This window comes from Neovison vison, chromosome 8 (genome assembly GCF_020171115.1).
Source record: "Neovison vison isolate M4711 chromosome 8, ASM_NN_V1, whole genome shotgun sequence".
Taxonomy (NCBI): domain Eukaryota; kingdom Metazoa; phylum Chordata; class Mammalia; order Carnivora; family Mustelidae; genus Neogale; species Neogale vison.
This window is the reverse complement of record NC_058098.1, coordinates 143,988,892-144,012,018: the sequence shown is the minus strand read 5'-3', so window position 1 is coordinate 144,012,018 and position 23,127 is coordinate 143,988,892. Positions and strand designations below refer to the sequence as shown.

General features: G+C 51.3%; 1 protein-coding gene across 1 annotated transcript; it reads left to right on the top strand.

Annotated features, from left to right (window-relative positions):
• Positions 1 to 219: 219 nt before the first annotated feature.
• On the top strand, positions 220 to 15,141 carry RNASEH1 (ribonuclease H1). The gene is made up of 9 exons (XM_044262178.1): positions 220 to 418; positions 1,162 to 1,277; positions 4,811 to 4,969; positions 5,522 to 5,621; positions 6,582 to 6,636; positions 6,974 to 7,058; positions 7,625 to 7,749; positions 10,399 to 10,516; positions 14,907 to 15,141. Exons 1-8 carry the CDS (start codon positions 288 to 290, stop codon positions 10,483 to 10,485), a joined length of 858 nt encoding a protein of 285 aa, XP_044118113.1. The 5' UTR covers positions 220 to 287; the 3' UTR covers positions 10,486 to 10,516; positions 14,907 to 15,141.
• Positions 15,142 to 23,127: the final 7,986 nt, after the last annotated feature.

The following is a 23,127-nucleotide window of genomic DNA, read 5'->3' as shown; positions in this document are numbered from 1 at the left end:
CCCAGACCCCGCCCCTCCTGCGGCCCCTCTCCGCCCCGCCCACCCCACCTTAGTCCCACCCACCCCGGTAGATCCCACCCCTTCCGGGACCGCCCAGACCCGGCTTTCTCCCTGACTTCCGGGAAACTGAGCCGGAAACGCACCTGGCCCTAGTCTCTTCGCCCCCCGGCCCCGCCCCGCAGGCGGGGTCGCGCGTCATCTCTCCGCGCCCTCGCCGGAAGTTGGGTCTGTGTGGTGGAGGCGCGAGCGGCGAAGCTAAGCCGCGGGGCGATGGCCGGCTGTGGGCGATGACCAGGCTTCTGGCCGTGGCGCGCAGCGTTGCTTTGGCCGCCGTGCGCTGCAGCACCTGCGGCCGCAGCGGCCTCAGCATGTTTTATGCCGTGAGGAGGGGCCGCAAGGTCGGGGTCTTCCAGACCTGGTGAGTGGGCCGCGCTCTCCGAGGCCGAGCCGGGGCGGCCGCGGGCGGCTCTCGGGACTGGCCCCGGGCTCGCGGCCTGCGGCCTGGGGTGGAGCGCCCGGGAGCCCCGCCGCCGCCGGCCTCCGCTCACGTGGGCCCGCAGGCCCCGGCCGCCCGCCCCGACGCGGTTTCGTTGTGTGGGCGGCGTCGGAAAGGCCACCTGGAGCCCGAGCGCGCCCGGGCCCCGCCTGACCCTTCCCGCGTGCGTCCGGGGACGTTCGCCGGTGGCTGCACGTAGTCCGGCTGCGGCCGTGCCTGGCCTGGCCCCGCCGGTGTCCTGGGAAAGGTCGCCTTTCCCGGGCCAAACTCGGATCCCTGGAACGGCCCTGGGAGCTGGGTTTGCCCCTGCGGGCGTCGCCGCTGTGTCGGGGGCTGCCGGGCTCGGTGAGAGGCCCGGGGCTTGCGGTCATGCGTGGGGGCCGACGAGCGGAGGCTTCACGGAGGCGCCGCAGAGCTGTCTGGAAAGGGTTAACGGGACCCGCTCTTCAGACCCGTCCCCGCCCAGCCCTTCTGGTGTTTGGAGACGGCGCCACTGACGTGCGGGCGTCCCTCGGCCGGCACAGGGCGCCGCAGGGTGCGGGGCAGGGACCGGACTGCAAGCCCCGCGGAGCCGGCAGCCCAGCGGTGTCGCACGGTTCCCGACCCGGAAGGGGCCCGGCGGGGCCGGCGGGGGCGGCGGGCGGTAACCCGGCGCTCTGTTGCAGGAGCGAATGCAGAGCGCAGGTGGACCGCTTCCCGGCCGCGCGCTTTAAGAAGTTTGCCACGGAGGAGGAGGCCTGGGCCTTCGTCGGGAAGCCCGCCGGCCCGGGCGGCGCGGAAGGTACCGTCTGCCCTCGTCCCCGGGGCTCGCGCAGCCAGGTCGCCCGACGTGTGCGGCTGTCTCCCCAACACGGGGAAACCCCGTTTCACGGAGGGGACAGCCAGAGAGCAGATGGGCTTGGCGGTGTCTGCTGGAACAGCGTTAGAGACAGCCCCGGAGGCAGGGGTCCTCCTCTACGCAGTTCTTCCGTTTATTTTATTTTATTTTTTTAAAGATTTTATGTATTAATTTGACAGAGAGAAATCACAAGTAGGCAGAGGCAGACAGAGAGAGAGAGAGGGAAGCAGGCTCCCTGCTGAGCAGAGAGTCGGATGCGGGGCTCGATCCCAGGACCCTGAGATCATGACCCGAGCCGAAGGAGCGGCTTCACCCACTGAGCCACCCAGGCGCCCCTCTTCCGTTTATTTTTATCTTTAAATGTGTCTTTTAACATTTTATTTATGTATTTGTCAGAGAGAGAGCGCACAAGCAGGGGCGACGGCAGGCAGGGGAGAAGCAGGCCCCCGGCTGAGCAGGGGCCCCTCCATCCCACGCGACCCGAGCCAAGGCCGCTGCTCAACCACTCAGCCACCAGGCGCCCCTAATTCTGCCTTTCAAAAAGTACTTGTTCTGTTACCGACCGAATGGGCTCCGGTGCTGAGGGATGGATGTAGTTTGTTTCCCGGCAGGCGCGTGCAGGGTGTTTCCTCCTTCCTTAGACGGGCTTTCACAGTCCGAATCTCCCACACTTGCACGTGTTGCAGAAAACAGTTGATTGAAGTCCAAGCCTCCGTGTAAGGAGCATCGCATGTACAGAACGAGGGCTGACTGCTTGGGAGCACAACGTTTTTAAAATGTAATTGCCCTTTGAACAGCATGAGTTTGAGCTGCGTGAGGAAACTTGTATGTGGACTTCATTGTATTACGTTTGTCATAAAATATACATTTATTATAAATTGTCCTTAGGATTTTTTTTTTTTTTAAGATTTTGTTTGTTTATCAAGGAGAGAGAAGGAGCACAAGCAGGGACGGGGCAGGCAGAGGAGAAGCAAGCTCCCTGCCGAGCAAGGAGTCTGGTGTGGGATTCGATCCCAGGACTCCGGATCCTGACCTGAGCCAGAAGCAGACGCCCAGCCGACGGAGCCCCCAGGTGTCCTTCCTTAGGATTTTCCTAACATTTTCTTTTTTAAAGATTTTTATTTATTGAGAGAGAATACAGTCCTGAGCAGGGAGAAGAGCAGGGAGCCCAACACGGCGGGATCTCGATTCCAGGCAGACGCTTAGTCCACTGGGCCACCCAGGCGCCCCTTAGACATTGCCTGTTCTCTGGTACTTTGTTGTGAGACTGCGGCATGTGAGCCACACGCGTGTGAGTCAGCTGTTCACAGGGGTCCTTCCAGGTAACAGTCGGCTATCAGTAGCCGCTAAGTGTTTGAGGAGTCACAGATTATACCAATTTTCGACTGACTGAGCCTTCAGACCCCCATGTTCCGGGGTAAATTGTCTCATTAGCTTGACTCACAGATTTTTTTTACTAGTGGATTGAGAAGAGAGACTAGTTTGAATCCATGTTTTTCGGGCAGACACTTCACAGTCCCACTGAGATGCGCCGGCTCTGGACAGCGGCTCCTTCGGGAGGCCGTGACAGTGATGGTCAAAGAGAGGAGTCACGTTTAGGAATCCACCCTGCGTGACCAGGCGGGGCAGAAGCAGGGCAGAACCTCACTCACTGTGCATCTGCTTCACCCTCTGTCTGCCCAGCAGCTTCTAAGGAAGTTGCGCTGTGACTGTTAACATTTTCTGCCCCGGTGGAGAAATCAGTTTGGGACAGAAAACAAATGTGCAAGTATGGTTGTTGTCTCAGTTGGGTTCTTAATGCTTCCTTCTCGCTGCTCTTTTGTCCTAACCAATTAGTCATTTATTCATACTTCAGTTCTTGCACGAGAAGTATGTTTCTGTCTATCAGATACTCTCAATCCTAAGGCAAGACAGTTCTTTATGAATCATCTTTCTGAAAGTTCAAAGATCTCCAAGTTAGTGGCTTACATATATAAATTGGGATTGAACATCTTTCATCTTCAAAACTGTGTCAAAGCAAAAGTGGTAGCCCCTTTCCCACATTTTCTCTTAATGTGATGTATATTTTTATTTTGGGATTCTTGAGCTATTTGGCGGTTACCATGATTTTTGTAAATTGATTTGGGGTTAACTTACTCAATCCAATTTTGTGAAGGGAAAATTATTTGACAAAATGGGCTCCTTTTTCTTCAAAGTCTTGTCTGTCCTTTAAAAACTTGGATTCCGATTTAACTTTCTATGTTATTACAAATAAAATCAATATTTGTATTGGCATTAAACTTCTACAAAATTACCCTTTGATTTGTACTTGTGTTTTGGGGTTTACTTACGTAGAGTCCCTAGAGGAGTATTTTTCTTTCGAGGTTTATTTATTTGAGCTAGAGCGAGAATGAGAGAAAGAGCAAAGCAGGGAGCTGCAGGGAGAGGGAGACGGGGACTCTCCACTGAGCAGGGAGCTGGATGCGGGCGAGGTCCCTGCACTCCAGGTTTGTGACCTGAGCTGACTGAGCCACTCAGGCGCCCCCCCAGAGGAATATTTTAAAGGTAAATACAGCAGAGTGGAGACCCAGACATTGCCCTCCATAGTGGCTCCGGTCGCATTTTGCCTAGATAACCTGTAGCGCTCTTCTGCCAGGTGTGGGTGGAGAAGCTACTGCAGGCAGGACGTTCTGGCTCGGACACGAGGTAAGGGTTCAGTCAACACTGGAGCCCCATTTCTCCGTCCCTGCTTTAGGGATGAGCTTAAAATGAATTCTGTAGTGTGGGGCTTGGTGGTGGTTTTGCAGATAAGCTTGGTTGCTTCTTCTGTGCCTCTGTTCCCACTCCATAAAATGAATGTAGGAAAAGCTGCTCCCACACAACCTGAGGGAGTATGTGAGAAGCCTCTGGGATTAAGCCTGCATCCCATGGCTGGGCTCCTGAAGGAAAGCTCTGTAGCGCCGCCCTGAAGGGGCCCAGTCCCTTCTGCTGTTGGGCTTCTGCTTCCTTTTCTCAGTGTGGCCCACTGTCTCCTCACTTAAGGTCCAGTTACCCATGCCCTCTCAGCTTTCCCGGAGGTTCTCAACTTGGCATCGATGGAGTTGACGTACCTAGAGGAATCCCATCTACAAAATTCGAGTCCTTGTTTTCTTTCTGGGGACAGAGTCCCTCAGGTAGTCAAACTGCCCACCATCCCAGTGGGATTCAAACCTTTGCTCTCTCTACTATCTCTCAAAACCAGGTTTCTGCTTTAACAGAGATGTTGCTCCTGTGTTCCTATCGCCTTGTCAAGCTTAGGGAAACTTTAGAGTAACCTTATAGGACTTGAAAATCTGGCATGGTATGGACTGTCCTAAGCGATTTCCTCTTTGTAGGGCCGCAGAGCATACTTAAGTCTGATTTAGCGATACTAGGTCACATACTGAATTTCTGGATTGTTAAGCATTTCGTGTTATGTTCGTTTTTTTCCTGCTTTTTGAGTAGACTTGATCTTTCAGGGACAGAAAATAAGCATGAACAAGAATCACAAGTGAAAGCCAACAAGCGACTCCGTGAGCCCTTGGATGGAGATGAAAACGCAGAGCCCTGTGCAAAGCAGGCGAGACAGACCATAGGATCCGTGCCTTCGGTTGACAAAAGCACATTTTCTTACATGGGTATTTATCTTGGATTTTTGAGTTTTCCGTATAATAATCATGACTCCAAGGTTCCCCTGAGCCTCTGTCTTGATGGAACAAAGCAAACACAGGACCGTGGTTTATTAGAGGCAAATATACTGAGAAAAAAAAAATCAGACCAACATTTGTCAGAGGACTAGGCCTTCTGGGGGACAGGTCCTTATCATGCGAAGACACTACTTGTTTGCAAGGACGGCTCCGGGGAGTGAGTGTGGGGAGAGGGATGGCAACACTGTTCTGACCTCTGTAGTGGGGAATGGAACAGCAGCGGGTTCTGAGTTCAAAAATGCCTGCCTTTAGCTTTAATTTACCTTTAAATTGCCATATCCAAGATAGGAGGGCATGCTAGTCAAAAGGTGTTGAGGGCCCCTTTTATAAGGGACTGATACTGTTTTTCTAGATAGAGAATATAGATCACATTGTACATACTCTCTCAGTTAAAATGTGAATTCAAGCTTAGTGAATTTGTTCAATGAATCTCAGTTTTTTGTGCTTTGGTTCCAGTGACACTCATGAAACTCCCTCTTTTAGGAGAATTTGTTGTCGTCTACACTGATGGCTGCTGCTCCAGTAACGGGCGGAGGAGGGCACGAGCAGGCATCGGTGTTTACTGGGGGCCCGGCCATCCTTTGTGAGTAAACAAAAAAGGCTTCAAGTCTAAGTGAATCACATTCTAAAACTTGGCAAGAGTGACACGAGATCTGCTGATGATTTGGTTAGCTTTGGCCGAGGTTGCAAAGGAGCACGCTTTGGTTCATGTCGACACTGATAGCTTTGTTCTTCAGAATGTGAATTACCTCAGCATGGCTTTCTTCACCCCGAATCTAGGGGAGTTTCTGTGTCTCGCTGATGACATCGTCTACCAAAATGACTTCCCTGCCCCGTAGGAGAGTCACATGCCTCCTGCGGGATGGTTCTGGCAAGGACGTCCAAGGTTGCCAGACTTGGAAGCTGTCTTGTTCCCAAGACTCTTCTGAGGATGTGTCAGCTTAGAGGTGCCCTCTAGTTTTTCACAAGGCACGAGCTCAGGGGGATGCAAAGCGTGATTATTCAGATACCCTGGGCAGCTCTGAGATTCAGTGTAAAAGACGAATTTGAGCCTGTGAAGTAGCCACATCCGCTCTGAGCTTTGTCTCCAGCATTTCCAGGTGCCCACAGCAGTGTTGGGCATAGTGGAGTATAAACTGTTGAGTAAGACTTTATACTCCTCTCGACTTGTGGTCTGTAGAGTTCTTTCCCTTTGAGATCTCATTTTAGCTGCAAACCCTCTAAGGGGCAACAAGCTTGTGTGGCACTGAGTGTCTGTGGGCTTAGTGCTCACCCAGGACCCCACGCTAATGAATTGCAGGGCCAGAAAGAAAACTTTGCTTCTGATTTCTGGCCCAGTATTCTTCACAAGACCATCCCTTGGTGCTTTTCCATAAAATGCTAGTACTCTTGGTTTGGTTTTTAAAGGCTGTATATTTGTATGATGCTTTCAGATGTCAAAAAAATGTATCAAGCCTGTCCTCCATTGAGAGGCTTAAGGAATCCCTTTGGGAATTAGCTTTTTTAATTGATTTCATTTTCCTTTGTATTGTTTTGCAACCAGGAACATAGGCATTAGGCTTCCCGGGCGGCAGACCAACCAAAGAGCAGAAATTCATGTAAGTTGTCGGACACGTTTCCCACGGAGAGTAAGACCATCGTAGCTGCGATCCGCGTACACTGTGTGTGCACAGGATACTCAAAGTCCAGAAGAAACTTGGTTTGGGGTTACTAGTGACTCTGATGGATAGGAATTTTCCAGAAAAGTTTTAAAAGCTATTTCCCATAGATGCACAAACAGAACCATATGTGTGGCATTATTTCACGCAGAGCGCATAATCATTACACTTAGCACAGAAAAAGAAGGAATGTTTAAATAGCAAAGTGATTTTGAACTTCGGTAATGTTGAAAATTGGACAGCTTCTGTAGCATGATGACTGACCTGTTTCTTTAAGGCAGCCTGCAAAGCCATCGAGCAAGCAAAGGCTCAAAACATCAAGAAGCTGGTTCTGTATACGGACAGTATGTTTACTATAAATGGTAAGCTTCTACATTTTACTTCTAGTGTTTCCTGGTAAACATGAAGGAAAATAGCTATTTCCTTCTCCTATGGGAGGTGTATCAGGGCAGGACCCAAATGGTGAATGAAGACAACCGTTGGTTTGTCCGGTATAAAGAGAAAACCGGGGATTCTGGAGCCCAGATCTGCTGCTCTGGAGTTTGCCACGTTAGACATGTCTTCGCCAGGCTCCTAGGATAGGGCAGCGGGGAGCTGTGTCTCTGCTTTCGTAGTCCTTCGAGTGTAAACACGTGTAAGTAAGTGAAGGTGGCGTGCTGACGGCTCCTTTGAGAAATAATCGTTTAGGACACGGGGAGGGGGTTGAAGAAGCAGAGCGGTGTCCTCTTAAGCTGGGAGCTGTGGGTCAGCACCAGTCCAGTCCGAGGGGTAAGCAGAGGAGTGTGCCCCCGGCCGGAGCACAGCCTGTGTGGGCCAGGGGCAAGTCCATGCCACTGCGAAGATGAGTAGAGCAGGGGGAAGGGGGACGTCTAGGGAGGAAGAGACCAGGACGTGCGAGCTCAGCGGACTGTGAGTGCGTTTCCTGTAGGTATCACTAATTGGGTTCAAGGCTGGAAGAAGAACGGGTGGAAGACGAGCACGGGGAAGGAGGTGATCAACAAGGAGGACTTCGTGGCGCTGGAGCAGCTCACCCAGGGCATGGACATCCAGTGGGTGCGTGTTGTCCGAACCGGTCCTCTTACGTGGCTGTGAGGACCAGACACTCGGGTGAGAGAAGGTGCGGTGGCAGCCGAGGGAGAACCTTAAGCAGGCCCTACGCTCAGTGTGGAGCCCGACGTGGGCTCGGTCTCGCAACCCTGAGATCATGACCTGAGCCGAAATCAAGTTGGACATTTAACGGACTGAGCCACACAGGTGTCTAGGACCAAATATTCGGAGTTAACTGGAGAGACTAGTACTGTGTGTGGGTGATTTAATGACTTAAGTTAAAGTTTACATAACATTAATACCATAACGTGTTTTAGAAATTGCAGCATGTTTGAGTCTTGATCATCCTGTAAGTGACGCTGCTTGTTATTGCTGTGATTGTGTGTAGAACACACTGTTCGGGCAGCGTGACTAAGGGGTGTTCAGTGTCCTCTCATCCTCTCGGCGGTGCTTGGGAGGGCCTCGTCTGGGCTCACGTTGCAGGACTTTTTTTCCTTCAGTGCCTGCAGTTGTGGTCATGCTGCTTGGAAGCATGAAGAGGTAGACCAGGTGAAGAGTGCTGGGCAGCCAAGCAAAGTTCAGAGTGATGGACAGTACGAAGCTCCCAAAGAGGGAGGGGACCAGAGTTTCTAAGTCTAGGGGCTTTCTGGGCTTGTCGGCCGGCTGTTTTAATCTGATTGACCCTCCCTGTGCCTGTCGCCCAATCACGTTTTTGTCATCAGCGTGGGAAAGGGTGGAGGGCTCTTTCCAGAGCGGTGTAAAGTCCTTTTAACGCTTGTTTCCTCTTGGTTGGGTGGTCGGGAGGATACTTGTCCCTACCTGCCTTTCTTCCCACTACCTTTCACTAACCTCATCACTGTTAAAGTGACTTGGTGATAGTCAACCTGTTGGTTTCTTTAGAATCAGCCATAATGTCAAAATAAAACTAATTTATAAGGTATTTTGTTAAAAATAAAGTGTGATAAGACTTTAGGGACATGACTTTTTTTTCCAAAACAGAAATATTTTTCTTATTAATAGATAGTTTTTATTTTATTTTTATTTTTATTTCTTTTTAAAGATTTTTTTTTATTTATATGACAGAGAAACCGCGAGAGAGGGAACATGAGCAGGGGGAGTGGAAGAGGGAGAAGCAGGCTTCCCGCCAAGCAGGGAGCCCAATGCTGGGCTCAGTCCCAGGACCCCAGGATCATGACCCGAGCCAAAGGCAGAGGCTGAACCGACTGAGCCACCCAGGCGCACCAATAGATAGTTTTTATTAAAACTGTTTTTTCAGGGGCGCCTGGGTGGCTCAGTGGGTTCAGCCTCTGCCTTTGGCTCAGGTCATGATCTCAGGGTCCTGGGATTGAGCCCCACTTCGGCCCTCTGCTCAGCAGGGACCCTGCTTTCCACCCACCCCCTGCCCCCGCCCTGCCTGCTGCTCTGCCTACTTGTGATCTCTCTCTGTCAAATAAATTAAAAAAACAAAACAAAAACTCCCTTTTCAGGGGGCACCTGGGTGGCTGCATCAATTAAGTGAATGCCTTTGGCTCATGTCATAATCCCAGTGGGCTCAAGCCCTGCATCAGGCTGCTCGCTCAGCGGGGAGCCTGCTTCTCCCTCTCCTCCCCGCTCCTCTCTTGCTATCTCGGTCGGTCACTCTCTCAAATAAATAAAATCTTTAAAAAAAAAAAAACTATAAAAAATAAAATTGTTTATAGGAAATATAATTTCCAGCAGATCTACAGTTACAAATCTCTACCCATACATCCTCCGTATGAATCTGTCCTGTGTAAAAGCACAAGATACCAGGGGAGCCTGGGTGTCTCAGTCAGTTGAGTGTCTCTTGGTTTCTGCTCTGGTCATGATCTCAGGGTCCTGGGATCAAGCCCTGTGTTGCGCTCCCTGCTGAGTGAGAAGTTGGCTTCTCCCTCTCCCTCTGGCCCTCCCCACTGCTCATGCTCTATTGCTCTGTCTCTGTCAAATAAATAAAATCTTAAAAAAAAACCAAACAACCAAACATTTCCAACAATACAGAGCAAGTTAAACTGCAACCATTGTCTTAACTCTGTGTTGCTCTTTGACTCCAGGACCACGGAGAACAGCTAAGTGACGTAAGGTTTAAATCTGCCCTTCCCCAGTGTAATGGAAACAGTGGTTAAAGCACAGAAGTGCTGAGCCACCCAGTGGTTAAGGGTCTGACTCGATCTCAGCTCAGGTCTTGATCTCACCGTCGTGGGATCAAGTCCCACGTTGGCCTCACATTGGTTGTAGAGCCTACTTAGAAAAAAAAAAAACCAAATCACATAATTGGATCTCGTCTTTCTGACAGCATTTGAAGAAAATGAAGTACGTGTTTTGGATATATACCTGACTTCGTCTATACATACATACGTTTTACTTGGAAAGCTTTCCAAGTTCCATCGTTCAGGTTATAAAAATTAGTAAAAACAGTGCGATCCAATTTGTGGAGAATCAAAATGGGATTTTTGTAAGTACCTGCACTGCGTCCGTGTGTTGCGCATACAGGTTATGCCATGCAGAACTGTGGAGGGGGGGCCCTGGGGGAGGAGCGTCCTCCCCCTCCCCACACTGGGAAGAGTCAGGATGTACTTGTGTGTTGCTTGTGTAAAAAAAACCAGTAAAGGTAAAAGGAAAAATAAATTTATTTCACAGATGCATGTTCCTGGTCATTCGGGATTTGTAGGCAATGAAGAGGCGGACAGATTAGCACGAGAAGGAGCAAAGCGGTCTGAGGACTGAGCGAGGTCGTTGTGATTCTTGGACAACTTGAGTGAGTGGCTCTTTGCTTGCCTTTCCTTACTGGTGTGAAAAATAAAACTTGCACTAGATGGGCAGATACAACCTGCAAAAAAGTAATAAATCCGTCATTCCGGGATACCCTGTGATAAAAAGTGGTTAAATTCTAACAAATTGACATCCTTCAGGATTTGAGCACGACTTGAAATTTCAGCATTATGCTTTACTGGGTTTGACGCCATTCACAGTTTCATTGCCATCTGGACAGAAATTTTAGGACTTTGATGTAATACGGCACGGATACAGCAGTGATTTGAAAACACAGACAAGGTCTGGAAGTGTTCATTAACCTTCTCGTTGGCAGGGCTGAGTCTCAGAGTGCGCCGGTGGACGCGCACATACCTGTGGATTAGAGCAAGGCAGTGCTCCTTGGTGGCTGCAGCCCATGCCAGGGCCCAGGCCTCGGCCAAGCGAGTGCGGGCTGGGTCTTAGTGGGCTGGCTCTGGTACAAGGCAAGCCTGCACGCGACCCCGGCAGCCTGACTGCCATCTGGGAGCGTCTTACAGAGCAAGATGCAGGAGTAAATCTTCTAAAATTTCTTGGGCTGTTTTTGTTAAAAGCACTATGCAAGCAGGGGCCCCTCAGTGGCTCAGGCAGTTAAGCATCTGGCTCTGGAACCCAGCTTAGGTCCTGATCGCAGGGTCGTGAGTTCAAGCCCCACATTGGGCTCCGCACGGGATGTGGCACCTACTTAAAAAAAAAAAAAAAAAAAAAGCACAATGCAAGTTAAAGTTTGGTCTGATCATTTTAAAAATTTTTAAATTTATTAAATTTATTTTTTTTTAAGATTTTGTTTTTATTTGAGAGAGAGAGTGAGAGCACAAGGCGGGTGTGGGGAGGCTTGGGGAGAAGCAGGCTCCCTGCTGAGCAGGGAGCCTGAGCTGATGCTCAATCCCCGCGCCCTGGGATCATGACCCGAGCCAGAGGCAGACAATCGACAGAGCCACGCAGCCACCTCATTTTTTTTTCTTACTACTTTATCATAAAAAGGCACAGAAAATGACACAAATGTTTAGCTGGTCAAGTTGTTGTTAGTATAAGGTGAACACCCTGATGACCTCCCCTCAGGCCGAGAACTAAAACTTGGCCAGACACCCCAGAAGGCTCTCCATGTGCTTCTCTGACCCCAGCCCCTCCTTCCCTCCGAAGCGAATCCTGACTTTTATAGAAATGACTTGTGTTTCTTCATGGTAACTGAACCTTGTCTGCTTTTTTTAGACTTCATATTTCTGAAGTCTCTTTATTGCGTGTATTGGTGTCCTTGTGAGGGTTACCTGTTGAGGAACCTGGGCCATTGGTCCTGTTGATTCCCACGGTCTAGGTTTTGCCACATACATTGTCCTGGCACGGTCCAGCATTTTTCTGGCCTCTGTACTTCCCGTAAATTGGGAGCCGGACCCAGAGGCTTGACGAGAATCAGGCTCCACACCTCCAGCGAGTGGTAAACAGCCGCGTGTTTTCATCTGCAGGTACAGGCTCTTCGCATTTTCCTGGTGTTGGCGCTGCCAGTGCCCAGTGCGTCGGTCTGTTCATGGTTCAGAGCCTCTAAAATGGTGATATGCTGTGATTTTGCTGACGTTTATTGGCTGGGTTGGTTTTAGAAGATGCGCCCTCTCATCTGCTATTTGGTTACCCAGTGGTGCTCGTTTAGGAAAGGCAGGATAAGTTCAAAGCTAATTAGTTCCCTGTCGTCCTTAGAAGGTGGCCATTTAAGGTTTTTTATTCATACTTTTTTTTTAAGATTTTATTTATTCATTTGACGGACAGAGATCACAGTAGGCAGAGAGGTGGTCAAGAGAGAGGAAGGAGGGGGAAGCAGGCTCCCTGCTGAGCAGAGAGCCCGATGTGGGGCTCGATCCCAGGACCCTGGGATCAAGACCTGAGCCGAAGGCAGAGGCTTTAACCCACTGAGCCACCCGGGCGCCCCATGCTTTTTTTTTAATTTTTTATTAACATACAATGCATTATTAGCCCCAGGGGCACAGGTCTGTGAGTCGCCTGGTTTACACACTTAGCAGCACTCATCATAGCACAAACCTTCCCCAACGTCCATAACCCCACCACCCTCTCCCTACCTCCCTTCCCCCGGCAACCCTCAGTTTGTTTTGTGAGATTAAGAGTCTCTTACAGTTTGTCTCCCTCCTGATCCCATCTTGTTTCATTTTTTCCTTTCCTACCTGCCAAACTGCCCACGTTGCCTCTCAACTTCCTCGTATTCATATGTTCTTACAACACATACGTGTCATGAACTCATTTACCTGAGCCTTTTGGATAGGTTTCAGGTCATTGCACTTTCTTTATTGAACCCAAATTGTAGCTTCTTTGGCCTGTAGTGGGGAGGATCTTCAGGTTGGCTCTTTGTTTTGATGTTCATGTATGCGCACATGTGCACTGACCACACAGGCGTACACAGGCTCACTCGCAGTCCGTGCGTGCACACCCGCATGCATGTGCAGAGCCTACGCGCGTGTGCCCCCAGCCCTCAGCCCCACTGCAGTCCGGTGGGAAGGTGCTGCAGACCCATCTGGTACTTCTCCTGCTCCAGATCTGGAATTGCCTCTTTCTCTAAAGCTAGCTTTTCTTTCTTTCTTTTTGTTTTGTTTTGTAAGTTAAGTAATCTCTGTACCCAGTGTGGGGCTTGAAATCACGACCCCAAAGTCAGGAGTTGCGTGCTATTCTGAGTCACCCAGACTCCCTAGAATCCCCGTTTCTTTTAATGGCAGAAACGGTATTTCAGATGCTTGGTGCTTGTCGCTGTAGGGTTGGTCGTTGCCTCTAGGGCTTTTCAGTGCACAGAGTTAGAAAACCTACACGTGTACACACATTTAAAGATAAAGTCCTTGATGTTTCCAGTAGGAACTCGGGATTTCAGGGTAGTCAGCTCTTCCATGTTGTGTCTGTGCATCCTTCCACACTGAGAATCCTGGGACAAGTTCCTTGATTGCGCACTTGCTTTACGGCGCTGTAACAAGCAGAGCGGGGACCCCGACCCTCGTGCTCCGCTCTGACAGTGAAAACAACACCGCATGCACGTGGTCCGTCGTTGCACAGTGAAATCTCCCCCCACCCGCCCTCATCTCGCCTCACTTTGTGTAGTCCGTGGTTACACAGCCAGCGTTTGGTCGGTGTCCTCTTGGAACCGTGCTCCCGGACCTCCCCACGTTGACCTTAATTTGTTTGCTTTATGTTTGAAATCAGTTTTGTAGGGTATGAAATCCTCGGCTCACATTTTCCTCCCTTGAGTATCTGAAATCTTTATTTTGATTTTTTCCCAGCGTGACAAGCCCAGTGAGTCTTTCTTGCAAGTCCTGTCTCCTTTTGGCTTCAGTGTTCCGAGGTCTGTGTCACACGGTGTCCTGTGGTGCCCGCGGGCGCGCGGGCTCTCCGTCTCTGCGTGTTCACATCCGCTGTTTCAGGGTTTCCTGGAACTGCGGCTTCGTGTTCTGGTTTCCGTGTTTTGGCCTCCTTTTGGGGAACCTCTGTGTTGAAGTCAGATTTGTCCGTCCTCTGTGTTTTCTTCTTCTTGAATCTCCTTCATCTCTTTTTAAGTTTCTTTTGTTTCCTAAAATTTGTTCTCCAGTTGATGTCCTGTTTCTGAAGACATTATTTGTCATGTTTGTTTGCTCTGATCCTTATTTCTGAAATTAATTTTCTTGCCTGTCTAGTTTCCTTGAATTCTGTGCCCTTATTTCTGATGTTTGCTCATGCCGATGTGTTGTCTTCCCGTCTCGGATCTTCATGTTTTGAAGCAGCTCATTTTGGTCTGGTTGCCGGGTACGTCTTTCTGGCGTGCCCTCACTCTCTGTAGGGGTGTTTGTTCTCCTCCTTTTCTTCTTTCTTAGACTAGCTCTGTGTGGGATTGGTATTTTCCCATCGTGCATTTTCCTAAACATTTAGTTCAGATAGTTTCTCTCACTTCACAGAGTTCTCTTTTCTGTTGAACTTGGAGTCATGCTAAAAATGTGGCGGCTGGCTTCCGGCGCTCTCCCCGCTCTGGCCCTGCTGCACCTGCACTGAGTCCTTCTCTTTCCTCTGTCCACTGTCCCTTCCTGCTGGTGCTGGCTCTGTTCCCTCAGTGTGGGTCCCTGTGGGGTCAGCTGCAGTGGCTCTCGGGCTCCATGGCTGTAGCCCTCAGGCCTTCTGGCAGTGGCTTTTCACCACCCGGGTAAGGACAACTGTCCCGCTCCAGCCGCTGGCCTCCAGCTGGCCTGTGACACTGCAGTGAACACCTGTTGGTGCTGCGGAGGCCCAGTGGCCCCACTGTGCTCTGTGCCACAGGTGTGCAGGCTGTGGTGGGCAGACCCTGTCCTTCACTTCCATGTGTCAGCTTTGTGAAGTCACCAAACCATTTTGCTTTCTAACAGCTTTATGGAGGTGCGCTCGACGGACAGCAGATGGCACGTGTGTAAAGCGGACCTTGGATTCCGCGGTGAAGCCCCCGCAGGAGCTGCCTGTCCCCTCCCAGGCATCTCTCACACTACCTTGAAATCCTTCCGTCCCGGACCCCATCCTCGGGCGACCACCAGTCTGCTTCCTGTCTCTATAGAAATTTGTATTTTCTAAGGTATTTATATAAACGGAGTCCTACTGTATAAACTCCTTTCGTGTCCGGAGCTTCTTTCAGTCGTGTCCTCATTCTGGCATTGGCACAGCTGCGTCTGTCCGCAGCTCGCCCCTTTCTGTCGCTGCGGAGCATCCGTGGCTCGGGCGCACCACGGCTGTGCGCCCTCCTCCTGTTCACGGGCCTTTGCTTGGCCTCCGGGTACGGCTCTTGTAAATAAAGCTGCTGTGATCACGTATGTACTCGTCTTTTCCCGAACATGTGCCTTTACTTCTCTTGAGGGGGATGGGCGGGGTCCCGTGGCAGGCGTGGATTCAATTTTAAGAAACGCCAGCCGACATCGTCTACCATTTTCCTTCCCCCTCAGCAGGACAGGAGGGTTCCAGTGAGCCCCCATCCCTGTCCCGTGCTGCTGGGTCCCTAGCTTTGTTCCAGACGACTGTGCTGTTGTTTCAGGTGAAGATTTGGGAAGATCCAAAAGTGCTTTTACAGTTGGTTAAGCGGCCAGCTCTTGACTTTGGCTCAGGTCATGACCTTAGGGTTGTGAAATTGCGTCCCACATTGGGCTCTGCACTGAGCGTGGAGCCCGCTTGAGATCCTCCCCCCCCGACACTGAAGAATAAATAAATAAAAAGTAGCTGCATAAGGAAGCTGCGTAACACTTTCGAAATGTGTCCTCTGCCAGCGTTGTCGGCAGCTGGAGGGAGTTGAGTGCCTGCAGTGTACAGCGTAGTCCTCGTCGTGGAATGCTGAAGCTTCTGAGCCGCTCTGCTCTCAGGGTGTGAGCTTGACACTTGCCAGATGGAGGCTGTTCACATGTTATTGTAGCATCTGCGCCAGCGCGATGAGGTGACTCCACTGCTGGGCTTTGAGAAAATCCAGAGGGTCTGTGCTGTCCCTCGGGACGGGCACGTGACCGCTGAGCTAAGTAGAACCAAACCAAAACCCCGGTGCAGGCGGTTGGGCAGCTTGCGTGGTCGTAAACAGGCTCCTCTTGTTTGCAGCATTGGCGTCCCCGGCCAGGCAAGCCGGGCCCTTCAGAGGAAGACCTTGGCCTCCGTGCTACAGGTCTCCCTCATGCTCCTGTCCCGGTAGTCTGGAACAAGGAGGCGAGGCTGCTCCATAACGCCCCCGCTTCATGTCCTGTGCTGATGGGACTTGCAGAAACTGGTGTGAGCAGGACTTCGGAGCGGAGCGTCTGGCTCTCCATCCGGCCGCGGCTCCGGCGCCCAGACGCGGCCTCCAGCAGGGGAACAGGCGGGCAGGGCTCCTGTCCGTGTTGTGTCCCCAGTGCCTGGAAGGCCTTCAGGTACTTCAGAGAACCTGCGCCAGTTTGTGAAGAAGCTGCAGTTTGTGTGCCAAGGGGATGGGGGCAGAGCGAGGGGCACAGGACCGCTCGTCTGAACGTGGCGGGATCTTCAGCTTTCATCAAAATGGGCCTCAAAATTAGGGTTCCTCCCTGGTGCTTCCTGGAGAGCCACAGTGGAAGGAAGGATCTTGGACGAAACAAACAGGGTCAGTAAAGCGGGAGAGGACTGGCAGGTGCCGGCTCTGGCCGCGTCTCCCGGAGCTCTCAATCCCGGGGGTGCACAAGAATGTAGTAGAAAGGGCCGTATCACCAGTGCCGTAAACAGCCTTTTTACCCAGGACTCAAAATCCATTAACCATAAAAGAACATTAAGGACTACATAAAAATCAAAAAGTTATGAACGGCTTTATTTATTATTACTTTTTATTTTATTAGAGTCGGTACGCACGGGAGGAGGGGCAGAGGTGGAGGGAGGGAGAGAACCTTACGCAGGCCCCACACTGAACGCGGAGCCCAATGTGGAGCTCAGTCTCCTGACCCTGATCATGACCTGAGCCAAAATCAAGAGTTGGACTGAGCCACAGGCACCCCGTGAACTAAAAAACTTTAAAAAGACCGAAGCATGGACAAATTCTGAAAAAAACAATCGGAACTGCTCTGACAGGAGGCTCATTTCTCTGTACATAAAGAACTAGTAGAAGATGACAAAATGCCTCATCATAGAACGGCCGGTCGTAAGCCACTCGCGCCCTCGAGCCGGGAAAGACCAGCTTTGCCCCGAGAGCGTGCGGACTGACCTGCACCGAGACCCTGTGGCCTATCAGTACCTCGTAATGCAGGATTTATCCGCAAAACCAGCCGTCCGGGAGGCTGCGGGAAACCACGCACTTCCGTGCCGGCGTGGGCAGCACGGAATGGAGAAGCTCGCTGCCTGCTGAAGTGGCCCAGCTTTGACCCAGCCTCCGCTGCTGTTTGGAACTTGGACCGCAGGTCCGCCTGCGGACATCCAGGCAAAGACGGGATTCGCAGTCTCTGAGCAGGAGGGGGTGCGGGGGCTGCCGCCGTGCCCTCGGGCGGTGTGCGGAGGGCTTGGCGCGTTCGGCGCATCGGTGCCAGAGCGAGAGGGCACCCTGCGGGGGGCCAGAGTGGGCGGGAGCAGGTGCAGGGGGGAGACCTCTCCACGTGTGAACCCCCTGCCTGTCCTCCTGATTTTGAGTCCTGTCGGCATAAATGCTCAAATACAGGAGCGATTTTAGAGCTGTGTTTTCCTGGGAGACGGAGGGGATGGCGCGCCCTCCCGCAGGACCACCGCGGGCGGAAAGCCTGGAGCAGCGGGCAGGGCTCGCTGTGGTTTTGACGTCCAGCCTCTGCCTTCGCATCCACATCCTCGAGTCCCACGGGCTCCTCAGGCCCCCGCATCCTTGGTACTGGGGGACACAGAACAGGCACAGTGCGTCTTGTAGGTACACCACGTGCTTTAACGTAACACTTGAAGACCCAGAGGCCAGCACCTGCGTCCGAGCTGGGACAGGCTGAATGACCGGCCCCGAGTCCCCGTGTTGACGCCCTACCCGCGGCGCGGCTGTGTTCGGAGATGGGGCCTCTGGGAAGTAATTAAGTCAAATGAGCTCCCTCCCTCCCTGCTCCTGCCGCCGACAACAGGAGAGGCCACGTGAGGACAGAGTGAAGCCAGAATCCCAGTCAGCTGATGCCTTGATCTTGGTCTTCTGGCCTCTGGACTTGAGAGAAATATATGAGCCCCCGCCCCCCGCATGGGAGGCGCTGTGAACGGCAGCCCGAGCTGGGCCCCAGTGAAGGATGCCTGGTGCAGCCCAGTGTCCTCTTTTTGGGGGAGGAAATGAAGTTGGGGTCTGGTCCTCTGCCCCTTGGGTGCTGGCTGTCCTCGCCGCTGGCCACGCGGGCAGCATGACCCCGCCACGGAGGCCGTGTGTGGGATTCTTCCGAGACTCCGCTCTGACTGTGTCAGTGAGACAACATTGCTTTGTTAGGTGACAGGTTTTCCTAAATGGAATTGAGTTCATGGCATCCCCATCCTTTTGCTGAAGCGCAGAAGAACAAAAATGAAAATGAAGATACAGAACGATAGAGAAATGAAATTATTACTCCTATATTTGGTCGTGATTTTCTTTTTAAACCAGAAAAAGGTCTATTTAGGGTTAGGAATCTTGACTTCCTTCTGTGTGACCAGCCCTGGTTCGTTGATGGATCTTCTTAAAGTTATTCCGACTGTCAGAGAACTAAGAGGCAGAGAGCAGTGAAGGGAGTTCCCTCCAGCAAGTCCTTGTTTTCTGTTTTCAAAGATGGGGACTGATGAGCAGCTAGAGCCTTTCTGGTGTCGGGGCCTCTGCTGGTGTCCCCACTTTTCGCTTTACCTGAGCAGCACACGAAACCCCTGTCTGAGGCTGACCGAGGTGACTGTGCTCAGGCTGGGAGGACCAGACCTGGGGACCCGTCTGCTGTGAGCAGTGACAGCAGTGACAGTCCCATGCCACCTTCATTCTGTTGTCAGAGGCTTTCAGGACAGTTTGAGCACCTCATTCCCACGTCCGGGCCCTGCTGCGGCACATCGTCTGCGAGCAGGAGCTCCCGGTGGGCCGCCGTCTCCCACGCGCAGTGCAGCAGCCGGAACCGCAGACGATATCACTCCTAGGGCTGCCCAGGCCCACCCAGTCCCCTCGTGACCAGCAGCTCCAGGACGGATCCTGAGGGCACCGTGTGTGCTGGGCCAGCTGCTGAGACGCCGCCTGTGCTCTCGGGACGCCGTCTGGGACGTGCCCCGTGTGCAGGTCTGCCCCATCCCTCCCCCGATCTCTGCACAGAGCCGCTGCGGCTCAGGGTCCCTGCCCAGCCGTGCGGAGGGCCCAAGGGTCTGTGTCTTAAGACACACCCTTAAGGGGCTGTGGCACCTCCCTGTCAGGCAGGATCTAGCATCCTAGTGCAGGGGAAGGCTCTGCGGGCCAGGCCCTGAGTGGCTGCACTTTTGACAAAGGGTCTGGTGACCTTTCTTGGCTCTGGTGTGTTCTACAACCGTAAGTAATCTTGTTCAATTCTCAGAATTCTCAGGGCGCCTGGGTGGCTCAGTTGGTAAAGTGTGCAACTCTTGATTTCAGCTTAGGTCATGATTTCAGGGTTGTGAGATCGAGCCCCATGTCAGTCTCTGTGCTGGGCACGGAGCCTGCTTAAGATTTTCTCTCTCTCTCTCCTCTACCCCTTCCCCTGGCTTGCACGCATGTGCGCTCGCTTGCTCTCTCAAAAAAAAAAAAAAAAAAAAAAAAAAAAAAAAATTCTCAGGGACTTTCTTAAATGTTTACACAGGCTAAAAATCTCCTCTCTAATCACCACCTCGTTATTAATGGCATAGTGGTTCTTTCTGGAGGAAGTTCTGAAGACTCGTATGGGGGATGGCGGAACTTGGTGAGGCAGAAGACTGCAGGGGTTCCAGTTGGTCTGGAAATGGGTTTCTTACTCAGAAACCTCGCTCCCGACCGGAGCAAGCCTGCTGTCCCCTGGGAGCCAGAGCCGCAGGCTTCCTCCAGGGCCTCCCCGCTGCGGGCGTTTGTTACTTCCCGCAGTGACAGAGTTCCTGTGGCTTTGTTTTTGGGTGTTTGTTAAAATGTGGTGGGGAAGTCCTTGGTGATTATTGGGTGGCAAGAGAATGAAATGTAAAAAGAGAAATTGCAATTAAAGGATTTAAAAGATTATGTGGCTCCTCTGCCCATAATACCCAAAGAAGCACATCCTTTATGGTTTTACTTTTTTTTTTTTTTTAAAGATTTTATTTATTTGAAAGAGAGAGATAGAGAGAGCATGAGTGGGAGGAAAGGGAGAAGCAGACTCCCCACCAAGCAGAGATCCTGATACGGGACCCTGAGATCTCGACCTAAGCCAAAGGCAGATGCTTAAACCACTGAGCCACCCAGGTACCCCCTTTATGGTTTTCTTTAAAAGGGCTCTAAGAAAGATTCTTGAATCATTCCGTTATGGCTCCTTGGCCACCACAGTGTCGTGATTCAGCATAACCCTTGTCTTTCCCTGGGCTGTGTGGCTGACCCTCCCTCAGGAGGGCATCTGTCTGTCTGTCACTACTGGTCATAGTGAATTTGCTTAGGCTTCACCTAGGACCTCTCCGTAAACGACATCATGGAATAGCTTGTGGCTGGGGGACGTGATGTCTCCCTTCCTACTAACCCCCCTTGGTACTTGTCCCTTAAACGCACACTGAGACATGGAGGTGAGGGTCTCCTTATGCTCTGCAGTGAGGGCAGGAGAACAGTTTGTCTAGAAAGACGTCATGGGAGGACCAGTTGTCCTGTCATCTACTGTAGAGGAAGGCTTCTTCCTTCGTTCTGCGATCCCCAGAGAGAGAGAGGCAACTCCAGGTTCAATGTACGGTGTGTGTGTGTCCATCCCAAGTTTTTTTCAGAAAACTTGACACAAGTTTGCATTTTTCCAAAAGAATATCTGTAAGGATGTACCCTTGCTAATATTAAGTCTCCCCAAACCTTCATTTGAAATACTCCTTTTTTCTCTTTGTCAAGGCCTTTACCCAGACTCCTTGCTCTGAGTTACATTTGAGATTTCTGGAGGGGTTGGGAATCATCTTTTTATAAATCTGTTGGTCACTTGTGTATTTGGCTTCCCATGAATTTCTTTAAGCCTTTTTAAAGGTACTCCAGGGAAGGAAACAGGTGTACAGTATGGTGACTATAGTTGGTAATACTGGATTGTATCCTGGAAGCTTGCTAAGACCAAATCTTAAGCATCATATGCACATACAAATAAAACGTTTCCTGTGAGACTGTGGCTGTGTTAATTAACTCAATCACAATAATCATTTTAACAATGTTTACACAAATCATCAATTAGCCAAAAGTATAAGTATGGCCATCTGATCCTTGACGAAAGAGCAAAGGCGTTATAATGGAGTAAAGATAGTCTCTTCAACGAATGTTGCTAGAAAACTGCGCATCCACGTGCCGAAGAATGAATCTAGACCCAGACCTGATGCCATTCAAAAAATTAATTCAAAATGGATTGTAGACCTAAATGTAAAATGCAAAACCCTAAAACTTCCTAGAAGAGAACACTGCAGAAAGCCTAGATGCCCTTGGGCATGGCGGTGCCTTCTTAGCGCCGATGCCAAAGACGTGATCCAGGAAGGGACTGATGAGCTGGACTTTGTTAAAATAAAAAACGTCTGTGACAGACGTGGAGAGAATGAGACGACAACCCACAGGCTGGGGCGTGGGGGGGAACACCTGAGAAAGGACTGTTCCCCAAAACACACAAAAGACTGTTACAACTCCAGGAAAAGGAAACAGCGACCAATGAGAAAATAGACCAGTGACGTTCACAGTCGCTTCACCAAAGAAGGTACAAAGATGGCAAGTGAGCACGGGGAAAGACACGGTCCATCACACGCCGTCGGGGACACGCAGGTTAAAACCGCGGCGAGACAGCCCCGCACACCTGTGGGAGAGGCCACAGCCCGGAACGCTCGCAACACCAGATGGCGGCGAGGACGCCGAGGGCGTGAACTCTCGCCGCGGCTGGGATCGCAGCATGTGCAGCCTCTTCGGAAGACGCTTGGGCCGTTCCCTGCAAACCGAACATGCTCTCACCACGCGATCAGCAGCCACACTCGGTGTGGAGCTGAAGGAGCTGAAAACTCAGGTCCATGCAAAACCCTGCACACACAGGTTTGTAGCAGCTTTGACTGCAGTTGCCAAAGCCTGGTGGAAGTCAAGTGACTGCATCCACCGTGGGGCATCCATGTTCCCTGGAAAGCAGTGAGCCTTCGGGCCAGGAAGACACGGACTGTCTTAAGGGCACATTACCAAGTAGGAGATGCCCGTCTGAAAAGGTCACGTACTGGCGGATCACAACTATGTGACATTCTGGAAAAGGCAAACCTATGGAGACAGTTAAAAGAGTGGTTGGGGGAGGTTGGGGTGGGCTGGAGGGAGGGACGAATAAGCGGGGCACATGGGGTTTTAGGGCCGTGGACATAGTCTTTGTGATGCCCTAGAGATGATGCGCCTCGTTACCGTTGGCCCAGATCCACGGCAAGCACGACAGCAAGAGTGAACCCCAAGGTCAGCTCTGGACTCCGGGTCATGACGGTGCCTCAGTTCAGGAGCCGTCACTTGTCACAAATCTGCACTCCGGTGGGGGAGTGTGGGTGGGGAGGGGGCTACCGGGAATCTCTGTACCTTCCTCCTAACCTGGCTGTGAACTTAAACTGTCCTAAAATCATGAAGTCGTTTGAAGCCTCACATACATTTACATACATAGAGTTGTAGCTGTCAGTTATGCCTCAGGAAAGCTGGGGGGAAAGGATGCAAACAGAATGTGTTAAATGAATAAACGGGAAAAAAGAAAACCAGTGTTTCTGTGACATCTTCAAAATTGCTGTTTATCCCAAGTTCGTGTGCTTACATTTCAATGCTGTTGCTAAGACAGATCATTGTTTGTGTATGGAAGAGCCTCCGTCTTTCCTCATGTTGATTCTGTGATACTAACGCAGGGGGCTCTTCCTAGTCTAAATCTGCTCCCATTCTTTTCTCTGGGTTTCACGATCCTGTCACCTGCCAAGGATAACCATTTTGTTTCTTCCTCCCTGTCCTTACGTTCCTTGTTACAGCCCCATGTCCAACTGCCTCGTCCGGCACTTGCTGTACATCCCGCGTGCAGG

Bases quoted from the DNA above. Each gene is read 5' to 3' on its own strand.
- RNASEH1 (XM_044262178.1), top strand. From the start codon at position 288: ATGACCAGGCTTCTGGCCGTGGCGCGCAGCGTTGCTTTGGCCGCCGTG. The intron at 5,622-6,581 runs GTGAGTAAACAA...TTTTGCAACCAG, and splicing joins TGGGGGCCCGGCCATCCTTT to GAACATAGGCATTAGGCTTC. The intron at 7,059-7,624 runs GTAAGCTTCTAC...CGTTTCCTGTAG, and splicing joins CAGTATGTTTACTATAAATG to GTATCACTAATTGGGTTCAA.